The following is an 18,857-nucleotide window of genomic DNA, read 5'->3' as shown; positions in this document are numbered from 1 at the left end:
ATAAATCTGAAGAGATATTGGTAAAAAATGAATTCAACAAAGAGCAGCCTGTTCTCTCAAAAGTAGAGAATGTTCAAATCTCTGCTCTTTAATATTAATTTATAAATATTTACATACATGTGGAAAATAAGCTTATTTTTATATTCACAATATAATTCAGGGACATTTTATTTCTACCTTCACAGTGAAGCGCAAGGTCGGGACTATGTGGAGGTGAAAGTGACTAAAATAAATTGAAAAATAAGATGGAGCTGTATAAAGAATCACAAGTGACTTGTAAGATAATACTCAAAAATCTAACTTGTTAATAAATAAGTTAGTTACAATTACAAACAAAACATAATATGGCCTGGCTCAGGTGTATTAAAATGCTTGTTTATTTAAAATATCTAATAACTAACTGATAAACAAGGGAAAGACACTTCAACTTAAAATGTTGCAAGTCACTAAACATTTTCAGTCCAACAATTATCAAGGTAAACTATTTCTGAAAATGTAATATATTCACATGTGAAGTTCATTATTTATTGAACTCATAATTAGTTTACCAAAAAAGTAAAAAGGACTTTTCAAAAAGGAAAGAGTTTGGGAAACTAACACTTGTCGAAATTCACTGTATGCCAGGTATCAGATGAGGCACTTGGCATAGGTTATCACAATTTTTTGCACAGCTTTACTAGAATTCGATGGATAGCTTAAAGAATATAAGAATATAAGTCAAGTAATTTGGCTCTGTTTGGGAAAGTCATTCAACTCTTTTTTTTTTTTTTTTTTGCATTTTTCTGAAGCTGGAAACGGGGAGAGACAGTCAGACAGACTCCCGCATGCACCCGACCGGGATCCACCCGGCACGCCCACCAGGGGGCGACGCTCTGCCCATCCGACCAGAGCCACTCTAGCGCCTGAGGCAGAGGCCACAGAGCCATCCCCAGCACCTGGGCCATCTTTGCTCCAATGGAGCCTTGGCTGCGGAAGGGGAAGAGAGAGACAGAGAGGAAGGAGAGGGGGAGGGGTGGAGAAGCAGATGGGCGCTTCTCCTGTGTGCCCTGGCCGGGAATCAAACCCAGGACCTCTGCACGCCAGGCCGACGCTCTACCACTGAGCCAACCGGCCAGGGCTCATTCAACTCTTTAGACCTCTGAAAGACACTGGGATCAGTCTGAACAGGCTCTGACCTATAGTTAAATTTAGTAAATATAGCAAGGTACTTCTCAGAACAGTGTGTTTCCACTAGAGTCCTTTTTCTTCTCAGAGGACTTCCATTTAAGCTTGTATGATATGTGTAATGCAGTGCTATGTCTCTGGCCCCAGACTCCATCTGCCCAGGGGTAAGGGCACCACAACTGTCTGTCATTGACTCTTTAGGACTATAAAGAGATCCTTTTATAATTTGTCCAATCAGAGGGGGTGCCATTTTCTAACTTGTAAGCCAAAAAGGGGAGTCTTTTGAGACCATACAAAGCGGGGTCCTGTCTTCCAGAAAATGTATCTGTGTTTGTGTTCACATATGCACACACAGATACACATACACACATGAGAGATTCTGCTAATTCTGCTTGTTTAAAAATTTTTAGGCAACTATGGAGGCCTTAACCTTATTTTTTTTGTTTGCTCTACCACTGAGCCAAGCAGCCAGGGCTACAGGATGTTCTTATACAAACATCTAAGTCTATCATTTTCTTACTCATTGAGCAAATATTTATTGGGAAGTTGCTGATGCCATCATCTCTTTAATCTTTCCAAACAATGACAAATTGAATGTTAATGTATTAAATTTCAGAGACTTAACAGTGATAGGATTGAGTATCCATCACTGGTTTCATGGAAGACTATGTACAGGATGAGGTTCTGCTGTTTAGGAGCTAATAACTGTCAAAAATGCAGTGCCCTTCCCAGGAGGTACAGAGATGCTACTGAAGACCCACATATCTATATTCATATAAATCACTCAGACTGGAGTATTTTACCCAATTTAAAGGAATATTTTTCTTTAACTTGAAAAAAAATTGAATTTAACTAGGAAAGCCACTAGGTTTACTATTTTTAAATCTCACATAGGAGAAAAGAATTCTCAAATCAGTGGTGACCCAGCTTAATTAAATCTGTTCAAACTGGCTTAATTAAAAAGACTAGATTATAAGATATATGATAAATTAAATGAAAGAAAATAGACCAGACAGGAAAGGATAACTACTTTTATAACAAGCAGCTCTAAAGGTTGTGTGTACCAGTTATTTTTTTCCCACATTACACAGTTATATTTCTCTAAAGGTTTTTGAGTTGGCTAATACTCTTGATGTAGCTTTTGTGGTACATTAATAATTTCACCTTCATTAATATTATCGTAAAGATAAAATTGTAAGGGTTCTAAAACAAATAAAGACATGTAATTAAATTCAATGTGCAAAAGCCCTTTATTAATAAATATTTAAATGATCTTACCATTTCATCTTCTGTGTCCATTATTTCCTCTAGGTCTGATTGTGAAATGTTCAGGATAGAAGCTGCCAAGGTCTGGGCTTTATGAGTTGAGGTTTTACGAGCATCCTTGTTTCTCTGCATTTTTTTAAGCTCTCTGATTTGTCGCCTTATTGTATGGATATCAACTTGTAACTCTTTGACCAAAGCCTGTAACATAACAGAAAGAATGTGGACTCATATGGAAATAATAAATGATGATAAAGCACTCATAACATAAAAATTTGAAGATACTAGCAAATCTTTTATTAGGATTACTCTCATTTTATGTATTTTGGAACATAATAGATTACTCTTTATTTATTGTCAGTATATAGAACATCTTTCTCCTCCAGAAATTTCCCTCATACCCCTTCCTAAACAATTCCTCCTACACACAACAACTGCTATGATTTATATTATCTTATATTAATTTTGTATGTTCTAGATGTCATAATAAATGGAATATGTAACATACTTTTTAGGTCTGACTTCTTTTGTTTCTGATGTTTTAAAGATTCATTCATATTGTTTTGTGAATCTAAAATTTGTTCTTTTTCTTGAAGTTAAATACAATAATTTCACATATTTATACACATATATTTGAAACCAGCAATATACATATTTTTCCAAGATAATTTTATCTTTTTACTTCTTTGCCTTGTCTGCTAACTTGCTTTCAAATGCTCCTATGTTTCACCATCTTTTACCTAAATTCTCACATTTATTTCCACCTTAAACATGTGCTTTGAAGAGGATATTATTTCATTAATATTTTTAATTCATACTAAAGTATGCTTTGTGACAATTTATCAGTGGCAAAACTTCTTTCCCTGCCATTTACTTTTTCTGTTTACTTCCCCTGCTTATACTCTAATAGACAGAGCGGGGCAAAAACAGTTGTGAGTATGTCAAACATGGAGTTGATTTTTGTAGTATTTATGAATTATTGTGTCATTTTCCATACCAACAACTGTAACACTACTTTTGCCCCCCCCCCCATTTGTATAGTAACTGTGTTGCTTTTGTTCACAACTCACGACTCATTTTTGAAGGAGAGAAGTCTTCCCTAGATCACCCATATGAGGAGCATTATGTGGTATAGGGCCTGTGCTATGTTCCAAGCTGGTGAAATTTTACATATGAACTTAATTTTTTTTCTGATAAATTCTATTAGTGAGGTTATTTTTGTTAGGGTTTGCTTGTTTTTTAAAATGTAAGAAATCTCTTTTCCTGGCTGCTATGAAAAAAAGCTGTCTCCTACAGATATGCCTTGTCTACGTAATGCTTTAAGTCCTGCTTCCTCTTTTTGATGAAAACAAACCAGTTCCTGGAAACTGCTGTTGCAAACCATAGCGGACCCATTCCACTGTTGCAGACAGGGGAGTTAAAATTTGTACTTCATGTGACCTTCATCTTCAAAGAGTATATGTTTGCTTGATCTTTCAGAAGCCTGTGGTACCTGAGGATTCTTTCCTTGGTGTCTTATTTCTGCTTCCTTTTGCATGTCTTCCTTCTTACCTGGCTTTGCCAGCTCTTTCATGTTACATTCCAGAAAATAACAAGTGTTGGCAAGAACATGGAGATATGGGAATACTTGTGCATTGTTGGTGGGGTTGTAGGATAGTGGAACTATATTCTGCCCCAAAGCTGTATTACACCTATTTCTGCACTAATTATACTGTTTTATTTACGACAGCTTTATAGCATGTTTTGCTGTTTGTTAAGGAGAATCCTTCTCTCCCTGCTCATTCTTCTTCTTTCTCTTCAGCCATCTTCATTCTTTTTCTTTTACTTATATTTTAGGATCAGTTTAACAATATCTGATTGTACTAACATTTAGATTAATTTTGGAATAAATTCTCTCATTTGCAATATTGCTTCTTTCCATTCACAAAAACAGTACAACTCCTCAAATATTTAGTTCTGTTTTATGTCTTTCAGTGTTTTATTGTCTGCTTTATAGGTTTCTTCATTTCTTAAAGGTTTACTCCTCAGGATTATATAGTTATCTTTTACTAATGTAAATAGAAATTTAAAAATAGTATTTTAAAATGTTACTATTTATAAAGACTCCTTTATTTTGTATGGCGATCTTGTTTTGAACTCATTTCTGAATTATTGGTCAGTTTGAACAGTTTATAATTTTATTCTCTTAAATTTTCTAGGTACAGAAACATGTAACTGACAATCAGTTTGTATATACTCCCATAATTATATATTTTTCATTTTTATTTGCATTTCCTGAACCTGTAGGACAAGTATTGATAATAGCAATGAAACAGGCATCTATGCTTCATTCCTAACTCTAATGGAAATTTTTCTAATGTTACACATAATAAATGATATTTACTATAGATTTCTAGGAAGGTATACTTTATTTCATATATCAGATAACATGCAGGTTTGATTGCTGTTATAATGGTCATACATAAAGTAGCCAAATACAATAAGTTAAAAATTTATTTCATTTTTCTGTAAAAGTCTAAACATAAGCATTCCAAGGTTTTATAATCGCCCCATAAATTTGGGAACCCAGTTTTCCTTCTATGTTTTTGGTCTGCTACTTTTAAAAACAGCTTTTTAACCAGATTCACTGAGGTATAACACTACTTTATACTACATACCTTAAAGTTCACCCACTTAAAGTAATATACTTTTTTTAAAGATTTTATTTATTCATTTTATAGAGGGGAAGGAGAGAGAGAGAAAGACAGAGAGAGAGAGAGGGAGGGAGGAGTGGGGAGGAGCAGGAAGCATAAACTCCCATATGTGCCTTGACCAGGCAAGTCCAGGGTTTCGAACTGGCAACCTCAGCATTCCAGGTCCACGCTTTATCCACTGAGCCACCACTGGTCAGGTTTAAAGTAATATATTTTTATTAAGAACTTCTAAAATAGCTGTCATTTACCATATATATTATATATATAATGACAGGATGGAAAGAATTAATTCAAATTGGATTATATTATAAAAATGTTTAAAATCATGATTAAGAAGTGATTCACCAAAATAGCAGAGTAGGATACCTAGCCTCTTTCTTGCCACAAAGGTCAGCAACTAGCATTCACATACAAAACTAGCTTTAGTAAAGCTCAGGAGTCCACTGAAGAAACTTCAGCAACACAATGGAACAAAAAGCCTGAGCGTAACTGCACAGAGAGGAAAGGAAGGACGGCTTCATTTTGTCTGCACCATCCCATCCCTGAGACTGGGCTGCTCATCACCAAGAGGGAATTCCCAGTTCAAAAGATTTCCTCTTGCCAAGAATGGGAGAGTGGAGTGAGCAACTGCTTCCCCAGCCTGTTGGGGCACTGCACAAAGGACCCGCTTCTGTTTCCCCACCCAGAGACTGGCAAAGCCGTAGAGATAGTTTGGAACAAGGAGGAAGCGCTGGGGCAACCAATAGCAGCCATGTAGTCAGAGCGACCATGGCTTTCAGTGGGCTGCTCTGTGGAGGTCTCCAACAGCTCCTGCCACTGAAGAAACCAATGTCGAGACAGCCGTCACAAACCGCCCGCATGTTTTCCAAGCCTGAGTCCTTCCCTGCTCCCTGTACCCAATGGGACTGCAGGGCCTACACTGAAAGCCAGCCCAGTCTCCGCAGCTGCACAGCCTAGACCTTGTGCTGATCCTCACTGCTGTGCATGTTCATGAGCTAACCCCTCTAGCACCTGCCTACCACCAGAGTGACTCCTGTCACTTGTTTCCAATGACACATGAGTGCCTGTGGAAAGACCCGGTAGCCACAGACTGCACACCGACAGCCAAGGCCCACACAGCTATGTGGACCCAGGCCTGGCCCTCTCTCCTGTCACTGGACTGTACCACTGGACTCGCCTGCAGCTAGCCTGTCCAGCTGTGCTCCTCCACAGTCCCATCCGAACTCGGTCACTGGCCTCCACTGCCATGTGAGAGTGCACATTAAGCAGAAAATGCTAAATTAAGTAAAATGACCTCAAATAAACAATATAATACAGAACTAAGGAAAAAGGACCCTAAGCCCTAAATTAGTAAAAGGAAGAAAAAAACAGATCAGAGAAGAAATTAATGAAATAGAGATTTTAAAAAAGAAAATAGAAAAGATCAATGAAACCAAGAGCCGTCTTTTTAGAGATAAAATGGATAAACTTTAGCTAGATTTACTAAGAAAAAAAGAACTCAAATAAAGAAACTTAGAAATTAAAGAAAAGATTACATCTGATACTGAAGAAATACAAAGAATAAGAAGAGACCACTGTTGACGATTATATGTACAACAAATTGGACAACCTAACAGAAATGGATAAATTCTTAGAACATACTGAATCAAGAATGAATCATGAAGAAATATAAAAATCTGAACAGGCCAATAATGAGTATAGAAATTGAATCAGCAATCAAAAACTTCCCAAGAAAGTCCCAAAAACATGATGGGCTCACTGGTGAATTCTACCAAACATAAAAAAGAAGTAATATCAATCTTCTCCAAATGCTTTGAAAGAATTGAACCAGAGAGAATACTTCCAAACTCATTTTATCAGGCCAGCATTACCCTGATACCAAAGCCAGATAAGGACACTACAAGAAAAGAAAACTACAGGTCAGTATCCCCAATGAATATAGATGCAAAAATTCTCAACAAAATACTAGCAAACCAAATTCAACAAAAAATTAAAAGGATCACACACCATGATCAAGTGGGATTTATCTCTGGGATATAAGGACAGATGGATCAATAAATGCAAATCAATTAATGTGATATACTACATGGACAGAATGAAGGATAAAACTTCTATGATGATCTCAATAGACACAGAAAAAACAATATACAAAACCCAATATCATTTCATGATGAAAATTCTCAACACAATGGTTATAGAAGGAACAGACCTCAACATAATAAAGTCCACATATGACAAGTTTACTGCTAACATTATACTCAGTGCTTAAAAGTTGAAAGCTTTCCCTCTAAGATCAGGAATAAGGCAAGGGTGCCCACTCTCTGCACTCTTATTCAACATAGTATTGGAAGCTGTAGGCACAGAAATCAGGCAAGAAAACAATAAAATATATTTAAATTAGAGGGGAAGAAATAAAATCGTCTTTCTTTGCTTATGACATAATATTACATACAGAAAATCCTAAAGACTTCATCAAAAATCTGTTAAACTAATCAACAAATTGAGTAAAGTTGAAGAATACAAAATCAATATATAAATATTAGTTGTTTTTATAGAGTAAAAACAAAATGTCTAAAAAAGAAAACAATTCCATTTATTTATTATTATTATTTTTATTTTTTTTACTTTTCTGAAGCTGGAAATGGGGAGGCAATCAGACAGTCTCCCGCATGTGCCCGACGGGGAACCACCCAGCACGCCCACCAGGGGGCGATGCTCTGCCCATCCGGGGCGTCGCTCTGTCACGACCAGAGCCACTCTAGCGCCTGGGGCAGAGGCTAAGGAGCCATCCCCAGCGCCCGGGCCATCTTTTTGCTCCAATGGAGCCTCAGCTGTGGGAGGGGAAGAGAGAGACAGAGAGGAAGGAGAGGGGGAGGGGTGGAGAAGCAGATGGGCGCTTCTCCTGTGTGCCCTGGCCGGGAATCGAAACCGGGACTCCTGCACGCCAGGCCGACGCTCTACCACTGAGCCAACTGGCCAGGGCCAATTCCATTTATAATAGTACCCAAAACAATAAAATATTAAGACTAAATTTAACTAAGGAAGTGAAACATATATAAGAAACTGAAGAAGACACAAATACATGGAAAGATATCCCATGCTTGTGGAGAATTTAATAGATTAAAAAGTCCATACTACTCAAAGATATCTATAGATTAAATGTAATCCCTATCAAAAATCCAACGTCGGCCTGACCTGTGGTGGCACAGTGGGTAATGCATGGACCTGGAATGCTGAGGTTGCCGGTTCAAAACCCCAGGCTTGCCCTGTCAAGGCACATATGGGAGTTGATGCTTTCTGCTCCTCCCCCTTCTCTCTCTCTCTCTCTCAAATGAATAAATGAAATCTAAAAAAAAAAAAAAAAAGTTAAAAAAAAATCCAATGTCATTTTTCTTAGAACAAATAATCCAAAAATTTGTATTAGATGGAACCACAAAAGACCCTGAATAGCCCAAGTAATGCTGAAAAACAACAAAACTGAGAACATTGTACTTCCTGACTCAAACTATGTACAACTAATACAACTCAACAGCAAAAACCCAAATAATCCATTTTAAAAGAGACAAATGTCATAAATAGACATTTTTTCAAAGAATACATACAAATGGCCAAAAAGTACATGAAACAGTGCTCCGCTTCATTAATCATCAGGAAAATGCAAGTCAAAATGCAATTAAATATCACCTCACACCTGTTAGAATGGCTATTACCAAACAGACAAGAGATAACACATGGTGGTAAGGATGTAGAGAAAAGAGAACCCATGTAAACTGTTGGTGGGAATGTAAATAGGTGGAGCTACTATGAAAAACAGTACAGACTAGAGAATCCTCAAAAAATTAAAAATAGAAATGCCTTTTGATCCAGCAATCCAATTTCTGAGTATATATCCAAAGGAAAGGAAACCAAGACTCCCAAGAGGTATCTGCACTCCCATATACATTGTAGCATTATTCACAATAGCCAAGACATGGAAACAACATAAGTGTCCATCAATAGATGAACAGATAAAGAAAATGAGGCACTGTGTGTGTGTGTGTGTGTATACACACACAATGAAATAGTATTCAACCATAAAAGAAGGAAATCCTGCCATTTGTGACAACATAGATGGACTTTGAAAGTATTATGCTAATTGAAATAAGTCAGACAGAGAAGAGATAAATACCGTATGATCTCACTTATATATGGAATCTAAAAAATCTGAACTCATAGAAGCAGAGAGTAGATGGGTTATATGCCAGGGGCTAGCGATGGGGTGTGGAAAATTAGATGTTGGTCAAAGGTAGAAACTTTTAGTCATAAGGAGAATAAGTTCCAGGGGTCTAATACACAGAATAGTGACTATGGTTAAAAGTACTGTATTGTGGCCTGACCAGGCAGTGGCACAGTGGATAGAACATTGACCTGGGATACTGAGGACCCAGGTTTGAAACCCTGAGGGCACTAGTCTGAGTGTGGGTTCAACAACTTGAGCCCAGTGTCACTAGCTTGAGTGTGGGATCATAGACATGACCCCATGGTCACTGGCTTGAGCCCAAAGGTCAAGGCTTGAAGCCCAAGGTCACTGGCTTGAGCAAGGGGTCACTGGCTCTGCTGGAGTCCCCCTCTCCCCCAGTCAGGGCACATATGAGAAAGCAATCAATGAGCAACTAAAGTGCTATAACTACAAGTTGATGCTTCTCATCTCTCTCCCTTCCTGTCTGTCCCTGTCTGTCCCTTGCTTAAAAAATATTGTACTGTGTATTTGAAAATTGTTACAAGAATATATTTAAATGTCCTCACCATAATTACTACAATAAAGTGGTAATTATGTGAGGTGAAGGATGTGTTATGTGGTAAACATTTCATAATATATACATGTATCAACTCATCACATAATATACCTTAAACTTAAATAATGTTATATGTCAATTATATCTCAATAAAGCTGGGAGGAAAAGAACAGAAAATACTCATAAGAGACTAGATCACTGGGACAAAGTATTAACAATTGTATATAATGCTACACAAATGTTCTCACTAAAGAAGCAGGAAATTTATGTGCCCAAAACATCTTACTAAATCTCACCAAAGCATGTACATATTGAAAATTAAGTGATTTAAGCTTCAGGCTAAATGTTGTTCTTTGGCTGATATTTATTTCACAGCTAACAAAAACTATTGAGAAGACGGAATATGACATATGACTCTCAACATACAAGCCCATTAACAAGCCTATATCAGGACTCAATCAAAATGGGCAAATACTTCTAGAAATTTCCCTTGTGTTTTACTCAATTAGGAGAATTCAAAGCCTCAACTCTGCCACATATATTCAGCCCAGATGCTCAAAGCACTTGATTTTACCCCAGGGCAAAATTCCATATTCAAGAGTAGATCTAGAACAGATGGCCATTCCACCTCTTCTATAATCTTGTTGTGCCCTATGAATAAATGAAGACTAAAGGGAACATAGATTCCACAACAGGGCCAGAATAAACATTATTACTATTAATACCACTAATAATATTTATTAAGTACTTTTGTGTACATGATACCCTAATAGCTCTGTACAGAAGGAATCCTGGTGATCATAACTTAGTTCCATGTAGGAATTAAGTACATTCTTTATTAAAGAATGTACACAGCTCTAGCCTTCATATAGTTTTCAATCTAAGCAGTAAGTGTCCAGTAGCATTCTTGAAGCAGATATAAAAACCAATTCCTCAAAAACTTAGTGAGCCTTATTATGTGTCAGTACTTTGGGGATAATGAATGACAATGTCCCTGCTCTCAAATTGGCTATAATCTACTTGAAACAAAAAGAAAAATACAAGAGTTCACAGTTACATGTGAATTTATGTGGTACATACAACAACTATTCAGGAGATAAATGAAGGCCATACTACTACGACTACTACTTTATAGGGAGACTGAGGCACAGAGGATTAAATCACTTGCCTGCAAAAATATAGCTAGTAACCGGCAGTGTCAGACTCTTAACCCTTAACCACAAAGTTAAAGAATTCAAGAAAGAGGAAGACACTGAACTAAATACGAAGGATTTAGAGCAAAGAAGGTATGTCAAGAGAGAAGCAGAACTTGAGCAAAGGTAGCAATAAGCACAATAGAAGTGAAAGTTGGAGAGAGGTGATAAAGAAGATTAGATTCTAAGCAGGATAGGGTCAAATTATAAAAGATCTTAAATTTTAAAAAAGACAAGTTTAGATGTAACGCAGTATGATTCAGGAAGTCACTGATGGTATGTTGCCTCAGATGGTGGCTCCTGAGCATGTGCGAGAAGAATGATATCATCTCATTCTTCAGAACCAGATAGTCAGCCTTTGCCACTGTTTCTGTGTTGGCATTAATTTGTGGTGGCTCCTTACTAGAGAAATGGATTAAGCAGCAGAAATGGTACCAGTATCAAATACACATTGGCCCTAAAACACAGTTAAGAAAAACAAATGTCGAATTACCATAGAACTCATGAGTGGTAAGGGGTGTTATTAAATATCAAATTGATATATATTTTCTTATATAGGTTAAATTCATAAAAACAATTTAAGGCAGTGTTTTAAAAACTGTATTGTGCTTAATAATTATTTAAGTGAACTTGTTAAATGCAGATTCTTGGGCCACAATCCAATTGAGATTTAATTCAATAAATTTGAGACCCATTATTATGCATTCTATTTAAATGCAATAGAATCAGATTATTCCAAAGCAGGTAATCTAAATACCAGACTAAAACAAAGTGGAAAACTTCCAAAAGAGTATCCAAGGTTGTTATCTTTAATATCATATATTACTCAAGTTAAAAAGCCATAAAACTACAGCAATTTTGAATTTGTCCATTAAGACAGCTACATACTCTATATTATTTGTTGCTGAAAAGTATAAAGGACCAATATGTTACTCTTGAACAACTAGAGATTAGATATATACTTTATTTTTAAATATAATTCCTTAGACATAAATAAACATTTTTATTTTAAAAAATAACTTTTGATAAACTATTTTATGTGAAGAGGTACACCTATTATATTATCATGAAGATCATAAAACTTTAAGGCATAAAATTCATTTTTCTATTTTATTTATTTTTTTTATATTTGTATTTTTCTGAAGTTGGAAACGGGGAGGCAGTCAGACAGACTCCCGCATGCACCCGACCGGGGTCCACCTGGCACATCCACCAGGGGCGATGCTCTGCCCATCTGGGGCATTGCTCTGTTGCAACCAGAGCCATTCTAGCACCTGAGGCAGAGGCCACAGAGCCATCCTCAGTGCCCGGGCCAACTTTGCTCCAATGGAGCCTTGGCTGCAGGAGGGGAAGAGAGAGACAGAGAGGAAAGAGAGGGGGAGGGGTGGAGAAGCAGATGGGCGCTTCTCCTGTGTGCCCTGGCCAGGAATCAAACCCAGGACTCCTGCACACCAGGCCAATGCTCTACCACTGAGCCAACCAGCCAGGGCCATTTTTCTATTTTAAAAACTTCTGGTTATCAATTCTTTTTAAAAATGACACATTATAAGAATGTTTCAGGAAAAACAATAATTAGCATTTTAAATAAATCTTGTAATTATGTATTTCACATCTTATATCTTAGCTAAAACTGCAACAAAGACCTAAGCTAAATATAAAACAAGAAAACAAAGGTTTATGAAGCTAAAAATTATAATAAAAATAGTTTTACATTATGAATAAAATGCTCACAATATTCTATAAAAGTGCTTATCAAAAGTTAAACAGTGAGACTATTCAACAAGCATTTGAAAGAAATGACATTTTAAATCTGGAAAAGGTAAATTAGGTTAACTAAAATTAATACTCTGCAATCATTTAGGGTCCTCTGAGTCAAGTATTATTGGTTTGACTTTACACCAGTTGAAACCTTCATTACAGAGATAAAAGAGACAATTCTTTCATTTTAATATTTTCGAAATGAGAAAATTCCCAAAGTACCTATGATTTCCAAAGAAACAAAATACTGTAAGGGATTTGTTCTAAATGGGGTACTATTAACACTGGCATAAAATGTAAGTTCCTATTTTAGAGGAATAAAGAATATAGCATTATATTTATATATAAGTTCCAGTTATTTGCCATCTCATATTCAATCCATAAGCCCAGGAATATGATTTCTTATCAATAACATCACCACCTAAGGGGATAAAGAAACTTGAAAACATTCTACTATATATTGACCAGAGGACCTTCTCAATCTGGAGAGTAAGAGATGCCAAACTACTGACTTACCTAGAGAAAGAAACCAAAAAAGGAAAGAAAGTTACTTGATAAAACTAACATATTAATATATACAAAGTGACATTCTGTAATATATATTATATATATAAAGCAAGTATAATTGTGTATATCTAATATGGTGGGGTTATTTGAGAAAGGAGACAATAGTGATGTTATTTTATTCCATAAATGGTCAAAGTTTAACCTTATTTTATAAAGACTGCATGAATTGAAAATATTTTATATATTTAAGTAAATTTCTACTGCTGTGAGATGCTAGTTTTTAATATGCAAACCATCTGAAGAAAATAGTGTAATATGAGAAACAGTCTCATCCACGATTGCTTTAAAAAAATAAAAGAACATTGTAATTTCAGAAGAAAAGAGTCTTTCATTGTAGTCAAACTGTTTCTGTTCTTTATTTTTTTTGTGACAGAGACAGAGAGAGACAGAGAGAGGGACAGATAGGGACAGACAGGAAGGGAGAGAGATGAGAAGTATCAATTCTTCGTTATGGCACCTTAGTTGTTCATTGATTGCTTTCTCATATGTACTTTGACCGGGGGGCTACAACAGACCGAGTGACCCCTTGCTCAAGCCAGAGACCTTGGGTCCAAGCTGGTGAGCCTTGCTCAAACCAGATAAGCCCACGTTCAAGCCCGCGACCTTGGGGTTTGGAACCTGTTACCTCTGCGTCCCAGTCCGATGCTCTATGTACTGTGCCACCGCCTGGTCAGGCCCAGTTTTTATTTTTAAATGCCAAAAGAATTAGTTAGTGATCATTATTGCATGCAACTCTTTGAAAGGTGCTATGGTACATGTTGAGGAAGCAGAGACTAATAAAACATGTTCTTGACATTAAAGGAACTTTGACTCTATTTAGTGGCAATGCATCTGTTTGCTAAACATAATACAAGTCAGAATAAATGGTACTAAACAGAGGTGTAAACAACTCACCATGGGATTAAAAGGGGCAGAGCTATCACCAGATTCCTAGCTCTAGGTGCCTTGCTTCTAGGAAAGCAGAGCTGCTTCTCCTTGGGTTAAGGGAGGAGTACTGCCTGACTGTATGGGGCATCAGGACAGACCAGAGGTCTAGAAGCTCCTTTTAAAGACTTTCAGACAAACCACCTATTTAGCCCTGTATCTGCCCTTTCCCCATCACCCTCTACTTTGGTGGTTCCTGGTGGCACCAACTCCTGAGCATTTCTGGGGTCCTTCAGCTGTTGGATAACTTCTAGATGGGCACCCTTTGCAGGCACTTGGGCGTGTCCTTCTTTTGTTCTACTAAGTCATTTGCCATTCTTCTATTGATTCCATGTCTTGATAGGTTGTGGATTGGGGTTCAGTTGTCTTCTAGCTTTAATTAACAAGTTTCTTCTTGCTTGGATGATTTTCAAAAGGGCAGTATAATGAAAATTATTTAGATCTTTCATCTTAGTATCTGCCTTGATTATGTGATTACTACTATTTCACAACTAAGTTGACATTAAGAAAAGAATATTAATAATAGAATGGAAAATGTTAAACTCAAGCTATAAAAACAAATCTTTCATAGAGAAATTTTTGAACAATGTGGCAAGTTGGATAGGAGAAAATGCTTTGTGGTTTAGGAAAGCAGAAAGAAAATTCAAAGTATTCCCCAAATCATCTGACATAGGCCCCTGCCTACTCTGTCAGAAGAAAAGTACAAGTTAATAAGAACTAATAATTCAAACCTTCACAAATACGGTGAACTCGTCCACTTTCTCATTGGCTAGCAGCAATTTCTTCTGTGCACCTTCTAGGGCCTGTTCACTTTGCAATGCTAATCCTTGAAGATGCTTAGATGCTGCTGTTTCAATTTCGGCCATTGCAGATTCTGTCTCATTTATTTTTGATACTAGGACAGAAAGCTTGAGATCCTGCAAAAGACCAGTAGCCACAGAATAAATAATATTTCATAAACAGATTTGCAAGAGTAAGTTATGTATGTTAAAGGATTTCATGATTCTCTCTATATATTATATGTATGTATTTATTTTTATTTGGGTAAAATTGATGATTATTTTTATTTTCAATTAAATATCCTGAGCACATATTCTTATACATTCACCATGGAAATTGGTTTATGCTTTTAAAAAATCATAAATCTCATATATCAAATGGAAATATTAAATTATTCAATAGTTTGTAAGTTTAGGTAGATATACCTAAATGATTGATATCTACTTGTGCCAATTATAAACAATAGTTTTCATTTATAAGAAATTATCAAGACACAAAATCTGTTTCTCTAATATAGCATTACCTTTAATGTCAAACAAACGCTTAGTGTTTCATATAGAGACAAAAGTGTTCTTTGAATTTACCTTAAACATTTAAGTAGTTCATAATAGTTTGGGGGAAAAATGACAATCTAACAATGAAAAGACATTGCTATATTCCATCTCAAAGCTAAAATGTCCTAAAAGTATACCTTTTTTTCTAATTCCTCTTTAGTTTTATGATACATCTGTTCATACTGTGACTTCTCTTTAATAGTGACACTAAGTCTTTGCTTTAGTGAATCGATTGACACCTTCTTGTTGGAACATTCTTCTGTTAATGTCTTCACCTAGTAATAAAAGCATAAAGGTAGTTATTACTGGACTATTATGTTTCAACTAGAACCAAATGAATACACAAATAAGTCTAATTTCATTTATTTTCTCATAAATGATATCCAAATCAAGTATAAGATTTGTAGAACAAATATTATAAATGAGCCTAATAATCCTTAAATCAACTGCAAAACTAAAAACTGCTCCAAAGAAATATAAACACTGGCATGTAACCTTCCACTTAATAATACAATATTAATTTCAACTACATTTCCTTTAATCACTAACCTAGACTTCCTTCAGCTATAATGATTATTCTTGATTCTTAAACAAGCCAAGTTATAAATAAATCTCAGTTGTATTCTCCAATACTATATGTACTTTAAAAAATAAAATTAAGCGATATAACATATTATTATACATTTGAGCAAAGAGAAGAAATATTCCATTTAATGCCACTAATGATTTGACTATTAAAGTTAAAAATGAGAAAAATTTAAAGAATAATATTAAAAAAGAGGTAGTTTTTCTTTTTCCATTTGATACCACTAAAGATATACAATTTCAATATCTAAAATGATTGTTAAAGTTAAGAAATGAGCAAAATTCAAAGGATAATATTGATAAAAACTTATTAAGATATAATTATATTTTATGTGGGTGTGTGGAAGAGACAAAGAAAGACAATCCATGTATATACATCTTGCTGATATAAAAGTTTCACTGTTAATTCATGTGAGTTAATAGATAGTTATATTTTTATCTTCAACAAGGAAAGTAAGGAAGATTCTCTCTCTGTAGTAGGTAACATTTAGTGAATGCCAAAGCACCAATTGCTTTATGAGTAGTGCAAATAGCATCTTAAAAAACATCTCTTAGCAAAATGCTGATTTCTACTTTGGAGTCAGATTATTATATATTATTTTAAATACAACTCTTTTCCTAACTAACTACATTGAATTAAGTGTATATAAGGAAAAGTGTACTTTAAAAATTTTGTGGTAATATACTTTTTAAAAAATTGGTTACCGCTTTTTACATTTAAAAATATAAGTTTGATTCTACCAATATAAATTATAGTTTAAATAAAACAAAATGCTGAACAAAATGGAACTGTATATTCCAGAAATATTCAAGATTTAAAAAATTAACTTGAGGCCCTGGCTGGTTGGCTCAGTGGTAGGGTGTCAGCCCAGTATGTGAACGTCCTGGGTTCAATTCCTGGTCAGGGCACACAAGAGAAGTGACTATCTGCTTCTGTACCCCTCCTCCTCTTGCTTTTTCCTCTCTCTCTCTTCCCCTCCAGCAGCCATGGCTTGATTGGAGTGAGATGGCCCTGGGCTCTGAGGATGGCTCTATGGCCTCCATCTCAGGCACTAAGAAGAGCTCTGTTCCCAGATGGGCAGAGCATAGCCCCCTAGTGGGCTTGCCGGGTAGATCCCAGTTGGGGCACATATGGGAGTCTATCTCTCTGCCTCCCCACCTCTCACTGAATTAAAAAAAAATTAACTTTATTATATTGTCATGGTATGTTTGCAAATATAAAAAGAATGTGTGCTATATTATATATGAGATTTTGGAGTCTTAAATTATAAAACAAATAACGTATGTCCAGAGCAAATAATATATTATCAATATGTAACAGTACCCATATATTCTCTGAATATTTTCTATACATTTTTGTAAGATTGAATATTTGAGTTAAGAAGGTAAGTATGGGTCCTGGTTAGCTGGCTCAGTGTGTGGCTCAGTGTAGCACTGGCCTGGTATGTGGACGTCCCAGGTTAAATCTGCGGTCAGGGCACACCTAAGAAGCGACTGTCTGCTTCTCTTTCTCTCCCTCTCCCCTTCACTCTTTGTTTCCCTCTCATGAAGCCAGTGGCTCAATGGGTTCGAGCATGGGCCTTGGGTACTGAGGATAACTCGGCTGGTCTAAGCATTGGCCCTGGGCACTGATGATAGCTCAGTGCCCTAGACGAGGGTTGCCTGGTGGATCCTGGTTGGGGCGCATGTGTGAGTCTGTTTCTCTATTTCCCCTCCTCTCACTTTGCAAAAAAAAAAAAAAGGGAAATACAAGGGAAAGTAATATTTTTATTGTCAGGGAACATAAAAATCCAATACCTTTTTTTCAAGATTTTCTAACATTTCATTGATACTCTCATTACTTTCCAAATGTATTTTCTGTCGAAATTTTAAATCCTCTATCAAATGTCTTTTCATGGTTATATCCCTTTCCATTCGAGACATCCTTAAAAAGAAAAAAAAGACATTTTATCAAGTCATTTAACAATGATAATATATATATTATCCAATGTTACACCTACTGTTAACTTTAAAATACTATATGATAATAATGCAATTGCAAATTAATAAAATAATTGCACAGGAAAATATCACTCTAGTAAATTTTGAGTACTTATAACATCTATAATACAGTTGTCACTTGCTAATTATAGGTTATATATGCATTAAAACAAAAAAAGAACTGAGAAATATTAATAAAATTTATGAAAAGTCAAAATTATTATACAGAGTGTGTCCGTAAAGTCATGGTGCACTTTTAACCGGTCACAGGAAAGCAACAAAAGACGATAGAAATGTGAAATCTGCACCAAATAAAAGGAAAACTCTCCCAGTTTCATTCCTATTCAGTGCAGTTTGATGTGGGCTCACGCAGAGATTTTTCAGGGCTCCTTAGGTAGCTATCCCGTATAGCCTCTACAGACTCGTCACTGACTGATGACCTACCAGAACGGGGTTTCTCCACCAAACTGCCGGTTTCCTTCAACTGCTTATCCCACAGAGTAATGTTATTCCTATGTGGTGGCACTTTGTTATAAACGTGCCGATATTCACGTTGCACTTTGGTCATGGATTTGAATTTAGCAAGCCACAGAACACACTGAACTTTCCTCTGTACCGTCC

At 36.0% G+C, this 18,857-nt stretch overlaps 1 protein-coding gene across 7 annotated transcripts in view; it reads right to left on the bottom strand.

Annotated features, from left to right (window-relative positions):
• The window catches only part of CNTLN (centlein), a 360,970-nt gene that overhangs the window by 15,114 nt on the left and 326,999 nt on the right, over positions 1 to 18,857 (bottom strand). For all 7 annotated transcript variants that reach the window (XM_066368220.1, XM_066368223.1, XM_066368224.1 and 4 more), the window contains 4 exons: positions 18,054 to 18,180; positions 15,809 to 15,946; positions 15,069 to 15,254; positions 2,443 to 2,628 (listed from right to left, as the gene is read on the bottom strand). In XM_066368220.1, the coding sequence (XP_066224317.1) occupies positions 2,443 to 2,628; positions 15,069 to 15,254; positions 15,809 to 15,946; positions 18,054 to 18,180 (637 nt within the window). The remainder of the gene's footprint in view (positions 1 to 2,442; positions 2,629 to 15,068; positions 15,255 to 15,808; positions 15,947 to 18,053; positions 18,181 to 18,857) is intronic.

Source organism: Saccopteryx leptura, chromosome 2, assembly GCF_036850995.1.
Source record: "Saccopteryx leptura isolate mSacLep1 chromosome 2, mSacLep1_pri_phased_curated, whole genome shotgun sequence".
Classification (NCBI taxonomy): Eukaryota; Metazoa; Chordata; class Mammalia; order Chiroptera; family Emballonuridae; genus Saccopteryx; species Saccopteryx leptura.
This window is presented reverse-complemented; position numbering and strand designations above follow the sequence as displayed.